This window comes from Eumetopias jubatus, unplaced genomic scaffold (genome assembly GCF_037043125.1).
Source record: "Eumetopias jubatus isolate StellerSeaLion01/CBP00866 unplaced genomic scaffold, mEumJub1_p1.0 scaffold_12, whole genome shotgun sequence".
In the NCBI taxonomy this organism is placed as follows: Eukaryota; Metazoa; Chordata; class Mammalia; order Carnivora; family Otariidae; genus Eumetopias; species Eumetopias jubatus.
Window position 1 is genome coordinate 20,428,047 of NW_028274818.1, and position 23,271 is coordinate 20,451,317.

At 33.2% G+C, this 23,271-nt stretch overlaps 1 protein-coding gene across 1 annotated transcript; it reads left to right on the top strand.

Moving 5' to 3' along the window:
• The first annotated feature begins 759 nt into the window (after positions 1–759).
• On the top strand, positions 760–19,747 carry RGS18 (regulator of G protein signaling 18). The gene is made up of 5 exons (XM_028104711.2): positions 760–1,148; positions 1,858–1,959; positions 3,222–3,283; positions 16,232–16,398; positions 17,884–19,747. Exons 1-5 carry the CDS (start codon positions 1,033–1,035, stop codon positions 18,139–18,141), a joined length of 705 nt encoding a protein of 234 aa, XP_027960512.1. The 5' UTR covers positions 760–1,032; the 3' UTR covers positions 18,142–19,747.
• The last annotated feature ends 3,524 nt before the right edge of the window (positions 19,748–23,271 follow it).

A 23,271-nucleotide genomic window follows, 5' to 3' on the forward strand; every position in this document is an offset into this window, starting at 1 on the left:
GGAGCCCCAGGACGGGTCTGAAGGAGTCAGGATTCTCTCTGTCCCTCTCCTTCTCCCGGCTCACATGCACTCTCTCTCTCAAATAAATAGATCTTAAAAAAAAAAAAAAAATTACATATTCTCTTTTTCCCCCATTTTCACCATGGACTGATAAAAATTCCTTAAATGTCTAAAATCATTCTATGAATCTGTGCTTAAAAAGTACTGAATGAAATGCTTTCTATTGTCTCTTTCAACTGTAAAACTCCCTCTATATTCTTACTTTGATACAATATGTTAAGCAAATATAATTTACATTACATAGCATTATGTCAATTAAATGTAACTTACTTAATTCAATGTAATTAAAATAAGTAAAAAAAAAATTAAGAACAATGGAAAATATCTCCTAGCATCCATGTAGTACTTCACCATAACATATTTTAATACATACTATACACATTTAAAAACTTTTTTGGGGCACCTGTGTGGCTAGGTCAGTAAAGCATCTGTCTTTGCCTCAAGTCATGATCCCAGGGTCCTGGGATAAAGCCCTGTGTCCAGCTCCCTGCTCAGCGGGGAGTCTGCTTCTCCCTCTCCCTTTGCCCCTCCCCCTGCTCATACTTGCTCTCTCTGTGTCTCTCTATCAAATAAATAAATAAAATCTTTAAGAAAAAGAAAACTTTTTAAAAAGTTCCTGTGGGAAATGACAGTGTCATTTGGGTCTATTAAAGCATCATTCTGGTTGCACAAACTAGAAAGAGAAGTTGCACTGTGGTAATACTCATCTTATCTTAGAGACCAAGAGTCATTTTGCAAATTTGTAGTATCATTTCCCTAAACAACTCAGGACCAAACTGTACTTCGGTTCCTCAGTTCTACTTTTTTGTGGAGACAGAAACACAGCTCTTGACTCTATTTTTACTTTATTTTTTTAAGCACTGCCGACAGAGTTAAGATAACTTTTTATTGTACCATGTATAACTACGAAATAGCATTAACAGGTGAAAGATGTAACAAATTAGACATCTCTTCATTTTAGAGAGAGAGAAGATGGAAACATTGATTTTCTTTCCTAAATTAAATATGTGCGAATCAAAAGAAAAAACTTTTTTCAAGTTAATACATGGTTCAGGAAAAGAAGAAACAAGCAAAGAAGCCAAGATCAGGTAAAATCATGACTTTTAAAATTGGTTTTATACTTTTAAAAACATGATTGATGTTGAATATTTGTTAGCACTTTTTTTTTTTAAATACCTGGTTGAAACTATATTGAATGTAGTGTTACAATTGGGGAAAAATGTCTCTTTGTTTATTAGGAGTAAATACCTGTTAAAACTCAACTGTTTTTATTTATTTTTTTAAGATTTTATTTATTTATTTGAGGGGGAGAGAGAGAGCTCAAGCAGGAAGAGGGGCAGAAGGAGGGGCAGAGGGAGAAGTAGACCCCCCCCCCCCCGCCCTGAGCAGAGAGCCTGATGCAGGGCTTGATCCTATGACACTGAGATCATGACCTGAGCCCAAGGCAGATGCTTAACCAACTGAGCCACCCAGGCACTGCTACAGTGTTTTTATTTTTAAAAAAGTGCAACAATTTTAACCACACAGAACAACTAGTGACAATCTTAATTGAAATATAATCTCAAATACATTAAAATCACTGAGGGAAAAAACAAAATTTATTTCACATATGCTATCTTAATTCCTCCCCAAGTTGAATGAAATTCACTAGGAAAACCATTGTGAGTGTGGGGGGATGGATGGTGGGTGAGAAGGGATGTTCAGGTGATGACCAATCCCAAATTTGTTTGACAGTCAGAAGGAAAGATTTTAATTGTCATCCAAATCGTCCTGAAGCTAATGCCTTTTCATTTTCAGAGCTAAGGAAAAAAGAAATAGGTTAAGTCTTCTTGTGCAGAAACCCGAGTTTCATGAAGAAACCCACTCCAATAGATCTGAGCACTTGGCCAAAGAAACAAGGTGAATAACTTTTAATTATTTGAGGGAAGATTTTTCTGATTCTATCATTAAAGGTTTAAAAAAGAGGAAATTAGGAATTTCCATTTTATTGGAAATTACACAGTAATATAAGGAAGGTTAGAGATCTCATTTCAGAAAACTAGGAATATTCCATAAAATTAAACCACTTTAATAGCTTGAATTAAATAACCTTATAAAAATTTAAAGGTGATCTTTTAAAAATTATATACCTGTCAATTTTAAATGATGTATTTTGCTCCTTATAAACTGATGCTCCTTATAAACTCATTAATGTAAGAGTTTCACAATGTAATATTGTCACAGAGGAGAGCTATTCATCTCTTCCCTTAGTAGTTTGAAAAACATGCCTGTAGGTATAAAAGCAAAAAAGCATGAAAAGGGATGTTTTGTCATTTTTAGCCATTTCTTTAATTCAAAGAGAAAATGAAGTGGCCTTATATACTAGTATAATACAGATTTGTCCAAAAATGAAATATGACCAATAAAAAGTCCAAGGCAAATATATTCAACCTTGTAAATTATAACTGTAAAATATTTGTTGTATTGCAACTTTTTAAATATATTTCTTATCCTTTTAGAACCTCATTAGCCAAACTTCCTGTATCTGTTTTAAAAAAAATTGCTGTGTATTGTGGTAAGAGCTTCAAGGAAATTGCAGTTAAAAAAAAGTTTGGCTAGAGGGGAGGGGAGTGGGGGTATGGGTTAGCCTGGTGATGGGTATTAAGGAGGGCACGTTCTGCATGGAGCACTGGGTGTTATGCACAAACAATGAATCATGGAACACTACATCAAGAACTAATGATGTAATGTATGGTGATTAACATAACAATAAAAAATTTTAAAAAAAGTTTGGCTAAAAGTTACTGTCAGTTTAGGTTCTTCTATTTGCTGAATTAAACTGGATATACAGAGATGAATAAATTGTTTTCTCAAGAAAAAATAAAGATAATTGACCTGATTTCTTTTTCTTTGTTCTTAACACATGATTAATTTTAAATAAAATAATCTATGCACTCATGAGAAAATATTTAATGTTATTTTAACATATTGTTTGGTAGGCAAAATCAATAAAAAATTTGACCAATGTTTTTGAAGTTTCCAATGTAAATACAACTTTCATTACATAAAAATAAAAGAAGAAACCCTATGACTGAAAAGAGCAGTATTAAAGAGTATGTTAGAGCACATCCAGAAAGAGTCTTTCTGCATACTCCATTACAAACATTCTGTCTCTTGAACAGAGTCTCCCCTGAAGAAGCAGTGATATGGGGTGAATCATTTGACAAACTGCTTTCCCATAAAGGTTAGTGGTGTTTTTCCCAAATGCTTTACGTCTTAATGGAAAATTACACAAAGGATGCATGTAACTATATAAAACAGGCTGTCATAAAAATGTAGTCTGATTGATAATTTACAGCAATCTGAGTTTCTGATCAAGGGAAATAACTAAATAATAGTTTAGAATAGTCAACAAATGGAAAATGTTTTTTAAATATTCTGATTTTACTAAAAAATACTTGCTGTGGCTGAAATATTACCTCTTTGTGCTGTGATTAATAGTTTCAAATTTTTTAATTTATTGATTTCTTTTAATGAGATCCTTGGTTTTTAAATACCTGATTACCCATCTTATTTTTATTGTTAAGTGATCTAAAATTTAAAGTAGTTCTTTTATTGGAAATTCAGGTAACCCTCATGAAAATACTTTTTTTTCAAATTTTGTAAATATTTCACACTTCATCTCAATCCTCTATTTTTAAAGCAGAATTTTGTAGAAGAGTTGAGAATCAGATGGGTATTTAAGATGGAGCTTTGTAGGTGAGGTGGAAGGTGCAGACAAATAGAGTCCTTGTTTGACTATTCAACACTGATAAAGCATGAGTCAGAGGACAAACTGCCTAGATTGTTACTCTTTTTTTTTTTTTAATTTGACGGTTTATTATAAGGAAGCAAATGTCTTTTCATCTGTGGATGCTCAAACCCAGCACATCACCTGATAAATATTAAGTGCTCAAATAATATAACCAAATTTGTTTCTAGGAAAAAGTTAGCCCACTGTTCCTTTGAGATTTGATATCTCAAAGGCTGTATAATCTTAGTTAAACTTCCTAATTTCTCTGACTTTCAGCTTCTTCAACTGTAAATGGAGATAACAATGTCTTTAGCTCCAACAGGAATGGATTTCTCTCAGGATTAAATGAGATGATGAATAAGAAACCAATAACTGACACTACACAAATGTAAATTGTTACTTCTATTATGAAAAATAATAATTATCAACCATAAATTTCATAATCTTTTTCTCTTTTCCAGTTTATTCCCAACTGGGTAAAATCACTTATAGGGTGAAATTTCAATTAAAAGAAAGATATAGGCTGTATTTATTTATTGAACTTAATAAATTGGTACATAATAATTTCATCATACTCTCACAACCCATACAGAGAGAAGAAAGATTCAGCAACGGTAATTAGTCCTACAGAAAATTTTCCCCTGGCATTCTGTAATCATTCTGTTTTACAAATAGTCAAAACTGAATGGAAAAAATTAAATCTGCTGCTCTCTCTCTTTTCTCTGCTGGTGGAAATATTAAAGAGCTGTAAAATAGCAGTAATTTGAATCAAGAGGGTTCAACATGATAACGAAAGTCAGCACTGATCCACTTGGACATTATTATCATTGCTCTTGATCAAAGTGCTAATTAAATTATATTGAATTATACTGAATTCACAAAAAATTATGTTACTAGTATTCTTTTAATCAATCCCCCAAAATCTAATTATTTTTAGTTGCAAAGCTTATTATAATATTAAATTATAAAGCTTAAAATAATCAGCTAAAAACGTCTTTTGGTTGCAATGGTTAAATTCAGCTCATTTCTACTGTCTTGACTCCAGGCAAACCAAAAAAAAAAAAAGAAGGAAAGATCTTATACTCATTAGTACACACACACACACACACATACACGTGCATGCACTTCAAGAAAGACCTTACTCTATCAAATTTTACAGAATTCCCCTTTGGTTAAATGAGTAAGTTTCTCAAATTCTGTATGTCATGTCTATATAAAGGAAAAGGAAATTGTGTTAAATTTAGTCAAATGGGAAATCAAAAAAATACAAATCAAATACAATAGAAATGTATTTAGTTTGACAAAAATGGCTGATATTAAAAGCAGTCTGTGCTGATTATTAGTATCTTTAGAATTGGAGCCACAGAATAGATGGTTCTTACTCTAGATTTTAGTGTTTTAATCAAAATTCACTAGCTGGACAAGGAGAGAGACCATCCAAGTGGAGAGCCAACATAGGCATGGGGCATTAACCAATGCAATTTATTTAGGGAACTAAAAATAAAGTAATTCTCTGTTGAGAAACAGTTTGAAAAAGGAAGGGTGGCTTAGGGTGACAGACAGTGGACAAATGAGATTAAAACAGAAAGAGCATGGTTTTTGCTGTATTTCACAGAAGCAACAGAATCCATGGAGTGTTTTGATAATCCCGCTATTTTATCTAAATTTCATTTTTCAAATGTATTTTAACTCTTTTAAAAATTAAAAAAACGCACAGAAGATAAAATCCAAGAAAATCTAAACAAAGTATGGACTTTAGTTAATAAAAGTGTATCAGTATTTGTTTATCAATTATAACATATGTACTTTGCCAATATGAGATGTTAATAATAGGAGGAAACTTGGTTGTGGGATATAAGGAAAGGGCACTATCTCCATAACTTTTCCATAAATCTGAATCTATTCTAAAATAAAATGTTCCTCTTATTTCTATACAGATATTAGGATACATTTTTTCCACCATCCCTGTTTATTGACAAATTTATCTGAAATTTTGAAATGAATCATAAAAATTTATAATTTAACTACACATATAAAAAGCAATAATTTCTAAATGCTATTTAATAGAAACAAAAGTTATGAATAAAAAACCAATATCAGATTATATGTGATTCATAATCATCAATTTCAAATTTAGTTATCAGTCTTCTCATTGATTGACTTTATAAAAGTAAATGCTATCAATACAAAGTTAGCAAATCAATTCTAATAATATTATATGTATATGTATATTGCACTTACACATATATATGTGTGTTTGTATACATATATGTATATGGTTTCACATAAGATATCTTTGAAAGTAAAATAATGCTGCTCAATAATATATGTTTGAAAATAATTAACTAGTTTTAAAAATGCCATATAACTTGCAATGTATTGTGTAACCTTTCAAAAATTATATAGATGTGTGCAAGATTTCAAAAGGCAGAAGAAAAATAATTCCTGAGCTGAGAAAAAGGCAGGAAAATGGCTAGAGAAATAAGAGATTTCAGTATAACTTGGAGAAGCAACCAGTTCCCTCTCACTGGGGCAGAGTAGTGAACAAACACATTGGAAAGTCAAGTTGGGGACAAACTTTGGAAGAGTTTGTTAGAAAACTGATGGACAGAAAAGTAGAATTCTATACATGTAATATGGACTACCTACAAGATTGTTACAAATATAAAAGCTAACCTGAAGGTAAGGGCTCTTTTGGAAAGAAAACCGATGAATTTGGTGACTGATCGGATGTGTGTGTGTATTGTAAAGTGAGATGATGAAGAGATAGGAGATGAAGAAAAAGGATGAGCCAAAGATCTCTAGATTTTATTCCATATTAATAGGAAGATGACAGTTCCTTTTACAGATGAGGAAAAGGTGGGAGAACAAGATTTGTGAGAAAATAACAGGTCAGAGTTTGAACTTATTTAGTTGCTGGTAAACTTTATCAGAAGTTTTGCAGGGTTTTATAAGCACACACGTAGAATATGGAACAGTGATTGATTATAAATAGAGATTTTTCTAACCATCACATCTTCAAAGAGTAAAAGATGTGAAAGAAGATGTTATTTCCTGCAGGGAGTCTCTATCGATAAGAAAATCTTCCAACTACTACATAACTCTGCATTTTCCAGTAATGGCAAATAATTCCAATATTTTTTACCCTTTCATTAATGAATATTTGCTTGGACTTTTTTTGCACCCTGTATTGTGGTTCTACTAAACTTAATTCTGAGAATAATTCATAATAGATGAGAGAAGTAGAATATGTAAGTCATGGCACCCCCTTGCTTTAAAAAGATAAACTGATTATACTGTGGAAAATACTTACTACTGACTTTGAATAAAGGCTGCAAGGAAATGATGCTTCACTTTTGCAGAAGGAAATGAGTGCTTCTCCTTACACTTTTTATCTTGTGGCTTTTCAACTTGCCCTTCCCAATTTTCAGTTACTGATTTTCTGCAAGATAAGGGATTCCAGTGTTCTGCAAAGTTAAATTTCCGAATCAGTCTGACCCATAACAAACACTCAATTTTTTAATCTGTCTCAGGATAAAAGTAAGTAAAATCCAGTTTAAATTATAAATGGATCCCATAAATACATCATTATTGCGAAAGTAACCACAACATTCTGTGTCAGGTCAAGAGCTATGACATAGCCAAATATTTAAGGGGAAAACATGCAACCTAGTAATACTGTACTTGAGTTTCCAACCTGAGAGTTTCTTGACTTTTTGTTTCATTTGGTTTCTTGGCATCAGAAAAATTCTCCAACAGATGCCAGAGTTTCAATTTAGAAACATGCAATCACAGGCGTTTCATATTTGTATGACACATTGAGCCAGTTTCTTCCAGTGTGGATTCTAATCGCAGGTTCCATCAAGTACTTTTGGCAGCTGCATTCACCACTGCTGCCTTCTAAAGGACTTTTTGGTAAGTTACTCCTGTGTGCAGAACGGTTCCATTGTGACCTGATTTAATGTAACTGCCAAAGTGAGTAAGAGAAACAGGAAGTAACTAATGTGCTGGGATAATCTTGCACAACATTGCATATTACTTTTTAAAAAGTAATTTACTTAAACTTTTAAGTAAATGAACTACTTTCTCATTCATTATTAATCCATTTCTTGATTCAGTATTTATTCTTCCTTATTATATTCATATTATGCCAACGGAATCCATTCACTTTCATTAACCCATTATCAGCACTTTTAGCACATAGCACTTTTCCTAATATTAGTACTGTGACTTCATTCTGAATGTCTATATCAAACTCAAGACTAATCATGGTAACAAAGGCCTTTTGCATGATATTCCAGAGCACAATGGCTGGCACAGAGTTGACACTCATATTTTGTGAATTAGTAGAGGGCTATATATTAAGAAACATTTATGTTATTTTTTTGAAAGATTTCTATTTGAATTCCATGCAAATTGATTTTCCTCTGCTGCTCCAAACAGAATAAATAATTCCCACAAGTGTCCTTTGTTAGTCCTTGGTATATAAATGCCTGTCTTGCCCACCCATTGACCTTCATATTCCTCAGCAGTAGGGACTTTTGTTGTTTTATGGCAGCTTATAACTTTGAACAAAATACATCTGGGTTCAAACTTCTGCACTGTATTTTACCAGCTGTAAATTTAAGGCAACTTAACCCTTTGAACCTCAACTTCTTCATCTGTAAAAATGGATTACTCCAATAGGGTTGACATGAAACTTAAATGGAGCTGTGCCAATAAAAGTCATATAGCAATGTGCCAAGACCTTAGCAAACACCTAAACCTTCTATTATAAGTAATATTACTACATTTTCAGTATGTAATACAGTCCTCATGTTCATATTAGGTGTTTTATAAATAAAAGATAGGTGAAGAAAGTTATTTTTAATATGTAACATTTTCAGTTGCCTGGCATATGGATGATTCATTTTAGATGTTTAGTGCAAAACACTTTTTTATAATGGATATCTATTAATAGGAAAAATAATGGTCATATTCTCCCAAAATTGTGACGTTTACTAACTCACTTTAGGAATATTTAGGAATAATTTAAAAACTGATCAATCATACTTACACATGACATAGGGGTAGAATAAGTTAAAACCAGAAAGTTTTTCCTACATTGACCATGGGGTCAATGTAACTTTATTCACAGACTCAATAATGCTTATACTTAATTTCCCCTTTCCAAACTAGGTTTAACCTGGAACAGACTATTGTCTCATTGCAAGATTGCAGGCATTTTATTTTGACTCTGAAACATTTTTAGGTATTTGAGGAAAATCTTCTGTGCATCAAAATGCTTCAAAAAATCATTACCCATTTATCTTTCCCGTCTACATTTGGAGAAAAGCACACCATGCAGTGTTAAGAAAAAAATCTTGAAAAATCAAACACTAAATGAGCTAAAAAATAAAAGTTGTTAAATATCCTACATTGATCATTCTTCCTTATTCTCAGAGTTTGTAGACTCATTCAGGAACTGCTTAGCACTAAGACCTCTTTAAAAAGGTTGTATTGACCAGGAATTATCTTATTAGCATCTAATGACTGTAGACAAATTCTGACTTACTTGTCAGTCTTAAATGATAGCTTCTCAAATTCTTGTAAGCCTGACCTTTGCTTGTCTTCTTAGTTTCTTCACGAACCTTTAACAACTAACACCTGGTGCTCAGGGTTAATTTATGGAGAAAAAAAAGTCTCCCCTATTCCAGTGAAAACGCCAATTCTATATCCCCTGCCTATAGCAGTGGGATAGAGCTGCATGATTCTTTTGTCATGGTAGTGGCTAAAGTCATCCCATATTCAATATTTTGGATATGTCTATAGGCTGTCATGTTATTTCCTGTTCCTGTATCTATAATATATTTTTAAAAATTTCTTATAACATAAAAAAAATGGTGCTTCATGACAAAGAGGACAAGTTCTATATATAGGAGAAATAAATGGTGAAATGTAAAACATAGTTTGAGGATTGTATTAGTTTCCCCTTGCTGCTGTAACAAATTACCATAACTTTAGTGACTTAAAACAACACAAATCTACTATCTTACAGTTCTGTAGATCAGAAGTACAGTATGGGTCTTATCGGGGAAAAATAATCAAGGTATGGTTAGGCTGTTGTCCCTTCTGGAGGGTCTAGGGGAGAATCCCTTTCCTACCCATTCAGGTTTTTAGCAGAATTCAGTTCTTTGCAATTTTGGACCAAGGTCTCCATTGTCTTGCTGGCTCTAAACTCATGACTATTTACACCTTCTAGAAGCCACCACATTTTTTGGCTCATGAACCATCTTCTTTCATCTTCAAGGTCAGTAACAGTCATTCTCATGTTGTATCTCTCTCTGACCCAATCTTTTGCCTTCCTCTTCCACTTTTAAGGACTCATGTGCTTAGACTGGATTAGATTATTCACCTAGATGATCCAGGATACTTTCCCCATTTTATGGTCCTTAACCATACCCACATCGGCAAAGCTCCTTTTTTCCATGTAAGGTAACATATTCATAGGTTTTGGGAATTAGGGCACGGACATCTTTGGAGGGCTTGTTACTATGCCTAACACAGAAAATGTTGCCTTCCTAAGAAAGATACAAGTTCTACAACTTGTTTTCTTTGTTTGTTTGAAAAGTGAGATCTGGGAAAATTGAACTTATCTGAAACTCAGTTTCCTCATCTATGAAAATGAATATAGGACATATTCCTAGCATCTGTTGTAAAGATTGAATGTGGTAGTGCATACAAGCAGCACTTAGCCCTCAGAACATCTAAACATGTTATAAATGCAAAATCTCTCAATTTTCATAATTCTACCAATAGAGATTCATTCTTCTTGCTTCATTCTGTATGGAATTTTTTATATTAGAAGCCATCACTGACCATAAGAATCATTCTAGAGAGTAGTGAATATGGGACACCTGGGTGGCTCAATGGGGTAAGGGGCTGCCTTCAACTCAGGTCATGATCTCAGGGTCCTGGGATCAAGTCCTGCATTGGGCTCCTTGCTCAGTGGGGAGCAAGATTCTCCCCCTGCTCGTGCTCTCTCTCTCTGACAAATAAATAAATAAAATCTTAAAAAACAACAAAGCAAAACAAGAGAGTAGTGAATATAAGAAATGAATATAAGTGAAAATGAGTTGAGGAAAGAAAGCTATCATTTTATTTCACAGTTCTTCTAACCATAATATTAGAATGTTTGCTTCTCCTTTCATACATTGCTAAATTTAAGTCTTTAAGTCTTTTTGTTCAGAATCTTTGCATCTCTGATCATGATGGATATTGGTCTGTAGTTTTCTTTTTCTGCCTTTCTTAATATTTATTTTATTTATTTCTGGAGAGGAAGGAGTGTCAGGTTTTGGTATTAAAATTATGTGGAAAGTATTCATCCCTCTACTGTTTTCTGGAAGGAGTTGTATAAGATTAGAATACTTTTTCTTAAGTGTTTGATAAAATTCACCAAATCTGGACCCAAAATTTTTAGGGGAAGGGGAGAATATTTTTATTATAAAGTCTGTTTATTAATTGGATTATGGCTATCAGATTTTTCACTTCTTCAGTGTCATTTTGGGTAGGTTTTTTTTTTTAACGGTTTTCCTATTTTATTTAAGTTACATTTATTGGTGTAAGGTTGTTCGTAATATTTATTATCTTTGTGATATCTGTTAGATATGTGGTAATATTCTTGATTTGCTTTATACTATGAAACAACCTTGCTCAACCTTGCTAGAGGTTCTATTTTATTAATGTTTTCAATGGACCAACTTTTTGTTTTTGCTAATTTTCTCTATGCTTTGTTTTCTTTCATATAGATTTCTTCTCTCTTTTTATTATTTTTTCCCTTCTACTTATTGTGGTTTTAATTTGCCCTTATTTTCAAGCTTCTTAAGGTAGAAACTTATATCTTGATTTTATGCCCTTCTTTTTTTACTAGTATAGCTTTACATGCAATGAATTTCCCTCTAAATACTGTTTAAACTGTACCCCTCTAATTTTGATGTGCTGTATTTTCCTTATAATCCAGTTGTAAATATATCATAATTTCTCTTGTAATTCCTTATTTGACCTATGAATGTATGTGTGTTATTTTATGTCCAAATAGTTGGAGGCTTTTATAGCTATGTTACTAGTATTAATTTTTTATTAAAACCCTTGTGGGCAGAGGACATACTCTATAAGATATCATTCTTTTGAAGTTTAGATTTATTTTACAACCTACCTACCATGAGTCTGTTTTGGATAATCTTCCTTGTGCTCTTGAAAAGGTGTTGGGTAGAGTGTTTTATAATTATGAATTAGGTCAACTTGGTTAATAATTTTAAGTTTTATATAACCTTATTAATATTCTGTCTACATGTTCTATAAATTTATAAGTGAACAGAATTAAAATCTGCAACTGTAATTGTAAATTTTTCTACTTCTTTTAGTTCTGCCAGTTTGCTTCTCATATTTTAGAGCTCGGCAACTAAGTCCATGTATATTTAGAATTATTATTTACTAGTAATAGTTGGCCATTTATAATTATGAAATGGAAATACTCTATTTTGAAGTCACTTTGTCAGGCCACATCAGATTGTTTTTATACAGATGCTAAATACCTATGTTGTGTATCATTTTCATTTTTTTATTTCACCTTCTTAATATTTTATTTTTAACATGTGTCTCTTGTAGCCAATATATAGTCTAGTTTTAATTTTGAGTGCAGTCTGATAATCTCTGACCTTTAATTGGAGTATTTAGTCCATTTAGATGTAATGTCATCATTGATATAAATTAAATGTAGCTAACATCTTAATTTTTGGTTGTCCCATAATTTTGTTGTTGTTATTCTTTACCTCCTTTCCTTTTCCTCAGATTAAATAATTTCTATTCAACTCTCTTCTAGTTGACTCACCCTTTCTTATGTAGTCTTTAATTTGTTGTCATGTCCATTCAATTAATTTTTTACCCCAGGTATTTTCTATTCTAGTTCTAGACTCTCCATCTGATCGTTTCTATAGTTTCAGTTTCTCTGCTGAGTTTTGCATCTATTCACTCATCTAGTCACTAAGACCATCAAAACCCACAAAGTATAATACTATGTGCCAGTCACCATTTTAAGCACTTTGCATGCTTTAAAATTTTAATTCTCTCCTCTCTTGCTTTCTTCTCTCATGGTTTGATGGCTTTCTTTAGTGATATACTTGGATTCCTTTGTCTTTATTTTTTACGTATTTATTTTTGGTTTTTGATTTGTGGTTACCACTAGGTTTTCATCTAACATCTTATGCATATAACAGTCTATATTAAGTTGATGGTTGTTTACATTTGAACCCATTCTTTACTCTTCTCCCCAACCCTCCATGTTTTAGGTATTTAGTATCATACTTTACATCCTTTTGGTTTGTGAACCCCTTGACCAATTTTTATAGATATGCTTAATTTTACTGTTTTTGTGCTTTCTACTTTTCTTATTCCTACTTATGGTCTTTCCTTTCCATTCAAAGAGCTCCTTTTAACATTTCTTGTAGGAATGGTTTAGTGGTCATGAATTCTTTTAATTTTTGTTTGTCTGGGAATCTCTTTATCTCTCCTATTCAGGATGATAACCTTGCTGCATAGAGGATTCTTGGTTGCAGGTTTTTTTTTATTTTGTTTTGTTTTTTCTTTCAGCACTTTGAATATATCATGCCACTTTATTCTTGCTTAAAAAGTTTCTGCTGAAAAATCAACTGATAGACTTATGGGGTTTCCTTTGTATGTAACTCTTTTCTTTCTTTGCTGCTTTTATTTATTTTTTTTTATTATGTTATGTTAATCACCACACATTACATCATTAGTTTTTGATGTAGTGTTTCATGATTCATTGTTTGCCTATAACACCCAGTGCTCCATGCAGAACGTGCCCTCTTTAATACCCATCACTAGGCTAACCCATCCTCCCACCCCCCTCCCCTCTATAACCCTCAGTTTGTTTTTCAGAGTCCATCGTCTCTCATGGTTCGTCTCCCCCTCCGATTTCCCCCCGTCATTCTTCCCCTCCTGCTATCTTCTTCCTTTTTTTTTTTTTTAACATATAATGTATTGTTTCAGAGGTACAAGTCTGTGATTCAACAGTCTTGCACAATTCACAGCGCTCACCATAGCACATACCCTCCCCAATGTCTATCATCCAACCACCCCATCCCTCCCACCCCCCACCACTCCAGCAACCCTCAGTTTGTTTCCTGAGATTAAGAATTCTTCATATCAGTGAGGTCATATGATACATGTCTTTCTCTGATTGACTTATTTCACTCAGCATAATACCCTCCAGTTCCATTCATGTCGTTGCAAATGGCAAGATTTCATTTTTGATGGCTGCATAATATTCCATTATATATATATACATCTTCTTTATCCATTCATCTGTTGATGGACATCTTGGCTCTTTCCACAGTTTGGCTATTGTGGACATTGCTGCTATAAACATCAGGGTGCATGTACCCCTTTGGATCCCTACATTTGTGTCTTTGGGGTAAATAGACAGTAGTTCTCTTGCTGCTTTTAAAATTCTATCTTTATCTTTACTTTTCGCCATTTTAATGACTGTGTGTCTTGGTGTGGACCTCCTTGGGTTGATTTTATTGGGGGCTCTCTGTACCTCCTGGGTCTGGATTTCTGTTTCCTTCCTTGGATTTGGGAATTTTTTGGCTATCATTTCTCCAAATAAATTTTCTGCCCCCCCCTTTCTCTCTTTTTTTATTCTAGGATCCATATAATGGTAAAGTTATTACACTTGATAGTATTGCTGAATACCCTAAGTCTATTTTTCTGTTTTGTCCTGCTCTTTCATTTGAGACATATCCCCTGTCTCTTCATTTTGTCTCTCTGTGTCTGTTTTTATATGTTAGGAAAGTCAACTACATCTCTTGAAAGTAGTGGCCTTATGAAGAAGTCCTGCGGTGCCCTGCAGTGCAATGTTCCCTATTCACCAGAATCTGTCTCCCATGTGTGTTATGTGTTCTACTATTGTGGCTGAGCCTGGGGTGCCTGGAGACAAGGGTCTGTTTCTCTCCCCTCTCTGTGCCTGCTGTGTCCCTCCCTCCTGCAGACAGTCTCATGGGTCTGTTTGGCTCCCAACTCTGTCTCCACCCTTCCTATCCTCTTCAACATGGCCTCTTCTCTACATTTAGCTGTGGAGAGTCTGTTCTGCCAGGCCTCAGGTCATTCTCTGGGTTATTTACACTTATATGGATGTTATCTAGTTGTATCTGTGGGACAAGGTGAAGGTCCTCCTACTCCATCTTTCCTGGATCAATGCTTTTAATTCTCTAAACAGACCTATCAGGTAGGTATCATCATTATCTTAATTTTAAATATTGAAAAACAGGCACAGAAAGAAAAGTATTTCACTCAGGACTACATAGTAACTAGCTAAACATGAATTTGAACCCTGGCCATCTTCCACAAAACTTTATACTGATGGAGCTCAGGACAAATGTAAAAATGGAGACCCCATACTAAATATCTAAATGCTTAAGAGCTATAAATCAAGCTAACAAACTGTTAAAAATATATATTTTATCCTTTTATTTATACAAATATACTGTGTAACCATTAGGCTTGAATTTTAAAATTCTCAGACTCTTTAGAGTTGTATTCTATCAAGATGCCTACCTTCCTTCTCTTTCTCTCCATGGTTTGGTTCCATACTGTGAAAGTCTTCTTTGCACGTTTAGGTGGACACCACAGCCTTCAAATTCAAGTCCTATTCTAAGGGTATGCATACCATTGAGTCAGTGTGCCTTTAGTGGATGAACTTGAGGAAGAGGACTGTGCAAACCCTGGCAACATAAAGCTTTTAGACAGGGAATTCCAGGGTCCTGACTATAGAAGCATAGTCTGGAAGTCAGGGGGTGTGGAGAGAATGGGCTCCAGGTGGAATAATTTCTTGGTTCTGTAGAATAACCCCCACACCCCTGAGAAAGGCACTGAGGGACCTGAAAGAAACCCAAAGCAAGATCTGGAGTAGGGGTTTGTCCCTCTTCCTCAGGTCTGTGTATGATACCAGCCTCATTTCAACAGGGCTGATACTTACTTTTCATAATTGTGAAGATTACAGCTAATTTATATGAGGTCTCCCATGTATATTGTGCATATGTGTGTTTCTTCACTGCATTAGAGGGAAGACATAGCTATAATATCAAGTAGTACAATACAGGAGGGGAGGTGGGCTGGAGGATGGGTTCAATAGGTGATGGGTATTAAGGCGGGCACTTGTGATGAACACTGGGTGTTGTATATAAGTGATGAATCACTAAATTCTATACAAGAAACCAGTATCATACTGCATGTTAACTAACTGAAATTTAAATAAATATTTGGAGGAAAAAAATATCAAGTAGTAAAATTCTTCAGCATTAATATTGTATATTTAAAATATATCACTTCTTTTCCTGGTAGATGGACTGGAGACTTTTACCAGATTCCTTAAAACAGAATTCAGTGAGGAAAACATTGAATTTTGGATAGCCTGTGAAGATTTCAAGAAAAGTAAAGACCCTCAACAAATTATCCTTAAAGCAAAAGCAATATATGAGAAATTTATACGGAATGATGCTCCACAAGAGGTACAGTAAAGATGATTGTGAAAATTTAAAACTGCTTGAAAAATTTTTGAGAAAATCTGCCTTTATCAAATCTGTATCCTCACATATTCTACCAGAAAGATCAAGATTTTACTGAAGCAAAAATGGATATTTCTATAAATTCCTACATACAAACAGAATACATTGTAAGACTTTGCCATGAAAGTAAAAGTGTAATTGAAGTCATTCCTTTGGGTTATTTTTTATTCTAGACTAAAAGTAAATACAATTACTTGCAACATTTAGGTTCATTCACTTATCTATATTAATCACATAAGCGTAAGCAATGTCTCATCAAAACTAATAATTTCTATAAGTGAGGAAGACAAGACAACTTAAAAAGATTGTATATTGTACCATTTAGTGTGAGCTCAATCTACCTATGTAAAGTTTGATTGTCCCAAAATAATTATTCTTCACTTTAAGCTAGACTAAAAGAAAATTTCATAATTGTTAGATGAGGGAAACCTAATTTGACAACAGCTCGAGTGAAAAAACAAATGTGATTTTCTTTGACTGCAAGCTCAGGGTGAGATAATTGTGTGATACAACTGCTAAAACTATAGCAATAAAACTATAAAACTAGCAAACATTACCTGACTGCCCTCAAAAATAATTTAAATAGAGTTTCTGTATTTTTATTATGTGTTCAATAAATAGTGTTTCGTTGCTGAAGTGGTAGAACTGGTAGGCTATCAATGTTTAGAGTTCTGTTTCCCTATAAATTAGTATTGTCCATGAGGTAGCATTATCTATGTGGATATCATTTCACATGGAATGATGATTGTTTTTCTTGTTTCAATATGTTTCAATCTATTCTGTGTTTCAGTGCATTATTCTGTTTTTCCCATGGCTAATTTTATAAACAGATTTTTAAAAAGCAGCTAGTGGTATGGTGTTACCCATGAGAAAAAAGGAAGGAAACCTACGTGAAAACTTACATCTATCAGAATCAGATACAGCAGTAGTGCTTTGGTAAAAACCGGGAAAGGATTTTATATCTTTAAAAGTTATCCATTTTCAGCACACACTTGCTTGTAATAAAGCATAAAATAAAATTTAAAAAGCACAGGGATAAAACAAAAGCCCCACACTGAAATCCCAAATATGCCCCAAACTCACCCTTTGCCCTCACTCAAAATAATTTAATCTCTATGAAGTTTTGTTTCCACTTTGAAAATGGGTTAACCTAATGGTCTATATGATATTTACAATGTTTCATTATTCTAAATTAGCAGAGAGTGAGAAGGACTGGGAGCATAGGAAGAGAAGAGCCGGATGAAATGCCAGCCCAGAGTAAATCATTGGATCCCTAGACTTAAAACAAACAAACAAAAAATCACAAAAGCATCCAAGTGCCTTATGCCCATTCCAACATTGGATCAGTCTTGCGCTGTTTGTTTTTCAAAAGTGTTTACTTAAGTAGATTGACCATAATCATACTTTTCTGTTATTATTATCATCCAGGTTAACCTTGATTTTCACACCAAAGAAATCATTACTAAGAGCATCACCCAACCTACCCTACATAGTTTTGATGCTGCACAAAGCAGAGTGTATCAGCTTATGGAACAAGACAGTTACACACGTTTTCTGAAATCTGACATCTATTTAGACTTGAGAGAAGGAAGACCTCAGAGACCAACAAATCTTAGAAGACGATCACGCTCATTCACCTGTACAGAGTTCCAGGATGTAAAGTCAGATGTTGCCATTTGGTTATAAAGAAAATTAATTTTGTTCATTTTGATGGCAAACTTGTAATCTGCTTTTAATATACAGCATGTTTACTTCTAGCAAATGAATACATCTTTTAAAATAAAATGCATCATGTCAAAGGATTTTAAAAAATGTAAATCAAAACTTACCTTATAACAACACATACTATATCTGCCAATATATTCTGTAAAGCCTTCCATTTGACTTCATTCCATTCATAGTCAGAAAAACTTATTACTTAATGGAAAGAAAGTAAAGAAGTAATAACAATGTTTTATAAGACCATAGTTGAGTTAAAGTTAAGGTTTTGCAAAATTGTCAATAGTTAGACCAAATATCTAGTTTGGGTATTTTTTTCTACATGTAAAAAAGTTGATGCTCAGATATCCATATATTCAGAACACATTTTCCATAGTGATGAAGACTCTTTCTCTCTCAGGCATAGAGAGAGTAGAAAAGGTCCGTTTCTTACAATAAGAGAGGACAATCATTTGTTCTTGGATTACTAACCCTGGTTCAAGAATAAGCAATGTATCACTTCTAGTTACGAGCTAGAAACAGGAACGTTGGGGAAGACACATAGAACTTCCAGGTTAAACATAACCCACATTGATAACTGAGAATGGGAACCACGTTTGGTCTCATTCTTAAGTGAACATGGACTTACCCAGTAAGTGGAGCACATTTCTAATGGTCATAAAAACATGACCAGATTATACATAGCTCCAGGTTGGGACTAGGTGCATCTTCTCATCTGTTAACAGAAATTGCTACTAAAGTAGTAGGCAGTCAGTGGTTTGAATGAGGCCCAGAGGATATTTATCCCAAAAGTCGTTAGGTTTCATTTTCGGACTTTTAGAACTGGGATAAAAATTAGAAATGAGAGGAGGTAAAGAAGCAAAGAGTTCAAGGCCCTGGAGACTCATGCATCTGCTACATTGGTTCTTATAAATAAAGTATTGCCCCATTGGCTGTGTTCTTGTTCCAAGTCTCATTGAGTCATTTAATACTATATTATTCAAATAAGATTATGCTAATAAGTATATATGTCTCTACTTTAGGGAAATATTTAATTTTAAATGTGTGTTGCATGTAAATGTCTGTATTTAAATATGCCATACATTAGGCTTTGGCAAATGTTATTTTAGTTGAAATGTAAAATATAAAAACTGCAGAAAACCTATAGTAATAAATATTTTTAATTTCTTCATTCATACAGTTAATGTTTATTTGACCACTAAGTGCTCTTGCTGATTGTTGATTATCTTGTCATCAAACTACACAGACATATTTTCTTATTTTAGAATGATATTGAGATAGAAAATATTAATTAAAGTGTTTTGTCACTGATCTTAATGCTAATTCAATTCTTTATACTGTTATAAATATGAAAACAAATCCATGCATTTCAAAAATCAACTAAGAACGTGATTTTTAATTTTTCTTTGGCTGATTTGTATTTTCTTTTTCTGTGGAAGTGTCTTTTCAAAGGGTCTGATTGCTTCATGCACAGTTAAGACTTGATATACAAGGTTTCTGATCTCATTAGAAAAATCATGGGCTGATTTTAACAGCATTGTTCTAGGACCACAAATACATATTATGTAGCTTTTTCATTTGTAATACTTTTCGGACATATCCAATATCTTGTTTAAAGAATTCAATGGGACACTTCAAAAACATACCAGGACTTTCTGATTAAGTTAATGCCTGACTTCAAAGAACTTGTGTCCATGGGAAGGACAACATGGTCACAAACAGGAAATAAAATAAACAGTTAGAGAAGTGAAAAAGCCAAGTAAAAATGTGCAGACAGTACTGAGCACTGGCTGAAGGCATTGCAGAAGTATAATGAAAGCCCAAGAACTTGAGAACCTCAGTGCCTGGACTCCCTAAACAGAAGTCTGCCTCAGAAATTCATTTAACTTCTAAGCACTTTTACCTTACACATTTTTTTTTAATATAAGGGCTCAGGGTTTCTAATTCTAATCCTCGATCCTCTATGGTCCCTACATTTACTGACTCTAAGTAGGCAACTTACTATTCTCCAAAGAACCTCTTGATTGGTGCCTGAGCAAGGAACAGAGGCAAATAAGTATGGTTAATGAAGGAAAATTTCAGACTAAAAATTAATATGAGATATTGATTTAAGAGTAAAGTGTACTTTTGTAGAAAACTTAGAAATACATGAAAGGAAAGAAATCACGGGAAATGTAGCTTATATTTTTTATTTTTTACTGGTCCTATATGTCATATATATAATACAGAATCTTTAAATGGATTGAAGAAGATAATTTGGAGTATCTTGAAGCCCATAGACAAAAGTCAGTACCTATGCTGTTGTATTTTGTACATGATAGAAGCTCAATAAATGACTATGGAATCAAGTGGAAGAAAAGGAAGCATTATGAGGAAAGTTCACATTTCAGCAAAGAGTAAAGGACTACTTTTATTTGAATGTGGCATATATTTATTTGAATCCTGGCTCTGCCACTTATCAAGCATAGTATGTTGGGAAAGTTACCTAAGTATTTTGAACTTCAGCTTCTCATTTTTAATATTGAAATAAAACATTTACAGTGATCTTAAGATGATTAAATTTAAAAATATTTGTCAAGTATCAAGTATAGGTTAATTGACCTTTAGTGTGTGAACAGAAATGATGAGAATTATTCTTGGTATTTAAGTATCATATTTTAATTATAAATTTTCCTAATGTTTATGTTAAAATCAAATAAATGTCCCTTGAGAATAATGAGATTTTTCTTGAATAAACTGTGGGGACAGCTCCTGCTCTCACCAGTCTTTTATGATTTTACACTGATTAGAAAAGTAAATAATGACATTTTAGCCACATAAAAAAATATTGGAAAATTATAAACTTAAATATTCTTCTAAAGACAAAGCTGAAAAAAATGTAACTTTTTAATTATGTGCAATACTGCCCAAAGGAAAGAACAAAAAAACAGGACAAAGCATATTCAAGATATATACTCCCCAAAATGCTCCCCAAAACCATAACATTAACTAAAATTTAGACACATTAAATTTATTTTCACTGTATTACACCAACTGTATTTAATTTCCTTGCTTTTTAATTATCATTGGTCTATAATAGGGGAAAGAATAACAAAAATCCTTGCCAATTTAACTACAGTTTGTTCATTTGCATTACCTGAAGTCTTTTCAATATTGAAAATGAAAGGTAATATAACCTAGCCAAACCCATCTTCTGTAACATGTTGAATGAATGAACAAATATTTATTGAACACTTTGTGTTTGATTGGTACTGTTAGCTGCTGAACATTCAGAGGTGAATTAAATAGAGTGAAAGGGAAAGAGAAAGAAACTTTCTTCATGGTATGTTGCCTGATAAAGTTTGCATAATACAATATTCAGCTGAAAGCTATGCTTTATACAAGAGGTTCCTTCATATTTATCTCAAGTAAGTAAATTCATCTATGACTGATAATGCAGGTATCATTTATCTTTTGAAGTTAGGAGTTGAGTAGCTAATTCCTTCCTTTGTTTAAGAGAAACACAGTAATTTGCACAAACTTTGTGCATCTTGCATAAATGCAAGCAGAACAAATTAAAAAAGCATTCACACATCTATGAACACATTGTATTTAAGATTGAGGGTTTTGTTAATTTTGCTTTTTTTTACTTTATAAATCAACCAATTGTACAAAAATCCTTCAGAGTAAAAAAAAAATGAAGGAACATTTAAAAAAATCACATCATTTGATAAACAATAGAGAAAAATTAACAGCATATGAAAAATAAGGAGCCAGTATGAACTGTACATTTAAAGGATGTAACCATTTTATAGAAAACACATATTTTTGTGGAACCTTGACTTCAAATTGAATTTTGTAGAGTGGAAATGAAACTCTTAGAAGAAACAACTAAAGAAAATACCATGAATTTAGTAAGAACAACAATATTGACTTTCAGATAGTCTCTTTGCAGTCCTATTTCTGATATCATTAGCAATCCACAGAAAATAATTAATAATTGTGGGAAAAACAAAAATTGAAACATTAAATTTAAAGCTACTAAAAAAATATGAAAATTGTGCTTACTAGATTCTCTTTACTAAAGCAAGGAAGTAGATTTACATGTGTGCTAAAAGCAATTTTAGCACACATGTATATTTCCTTCTAATCTTTTTTTTTTTAAGAGGGGGGATGGGCAGAGAGACTCTTAAGGCTCCATGCCCAGTGCAGAGCTGGATGTGGGGCTCGATCTCACAACCCTGAGATCATGACCTGAGCCTAAATCAAGAGTCAGTTAACTGAATGAGCCACCCAGATAGCTCACGTGTATATTTCCTTCTAACCTTTTTAAAAATCTATTTAAGGGGCACCTGGGTGGCTCAGTTGGTTAAGCAACTGCCTTCGGCTCAGGTCATGATCCTGGAGTCCCAGCATCGAGTCCCGCATCGAGTTCTGCATCGGGCTCCCTGCTTAGCAAGGAGTCTGCTTCTCCCTCTGCCCCTCCCCCCCCTCATGCTCTCTCTTTCTCTCTCTCTCTCTCTCTCAATCTCATTCTCTCTCTCAAATAAATAAAATCTTTAAAATAAAAAAATAAAAATCTATTTAAAATTGTCATCATTCAAACAATGGATTATAAGTATGAATACTAGTTATCAGAAAATTCTGTTTACTGATTACAAAAAAATAAATTTTAAAAATTGTATTAATGTTTTGAAAGAATAAATTCTCTTTATTTTAAAAATACAATTTATGATATCAATTTGAACTAGAGTAATAAAACCATGAATAAAATATAGCCAAATCTCAAAAATGGCAGGTTATAATATATTTGATGTAAATCCTAAAAAGAGTATGTGAAAAAATAATTATTGGATTACAAAAGGTATGAGGATAAGGGATAAGGAGGCGTAAAGGAAGTCCAAAATCAGAAAAACAGACACCAGGGATATAATAGTGGCTTTTAAAAGTCAACATCTTTTTAGAAATAAAGCACTGTAGGGCTGCCTGGCTGGCTCAGTTAGTGGAACATGCAACTTTTGTTCTCAGGGTTGTGAGTTCGAACTCCATGTTGAATGTAGAGATTACTCAAAAATAAAATCTTAAAGAAAAAAAGAAAGAAAGTATTGTAGGGTGTTT

Coding starts and splice junctions, on each gene's coding strand:
- RGS18 (XM_028104711.2), top strand. CDS start 1,033: ATGGAAACATTGATTTTCTTTCCTAAATTAAATATGTGCGAATCAAAA. Junction 3,284..16,231: donor CAAACTGCTTTCCCATAAAG/GTTAGTGGTGTT, acceptor TTTTCCTGGTAG/ATGGACTGGAGACTTTTACC. Junction 16,399..17,883: donor GGAATGATGCTCCACAAGAG/GTACAGTAAAGA, acceptor ATTATCATCCAG/GTTAACCTTGATTTTCACAC.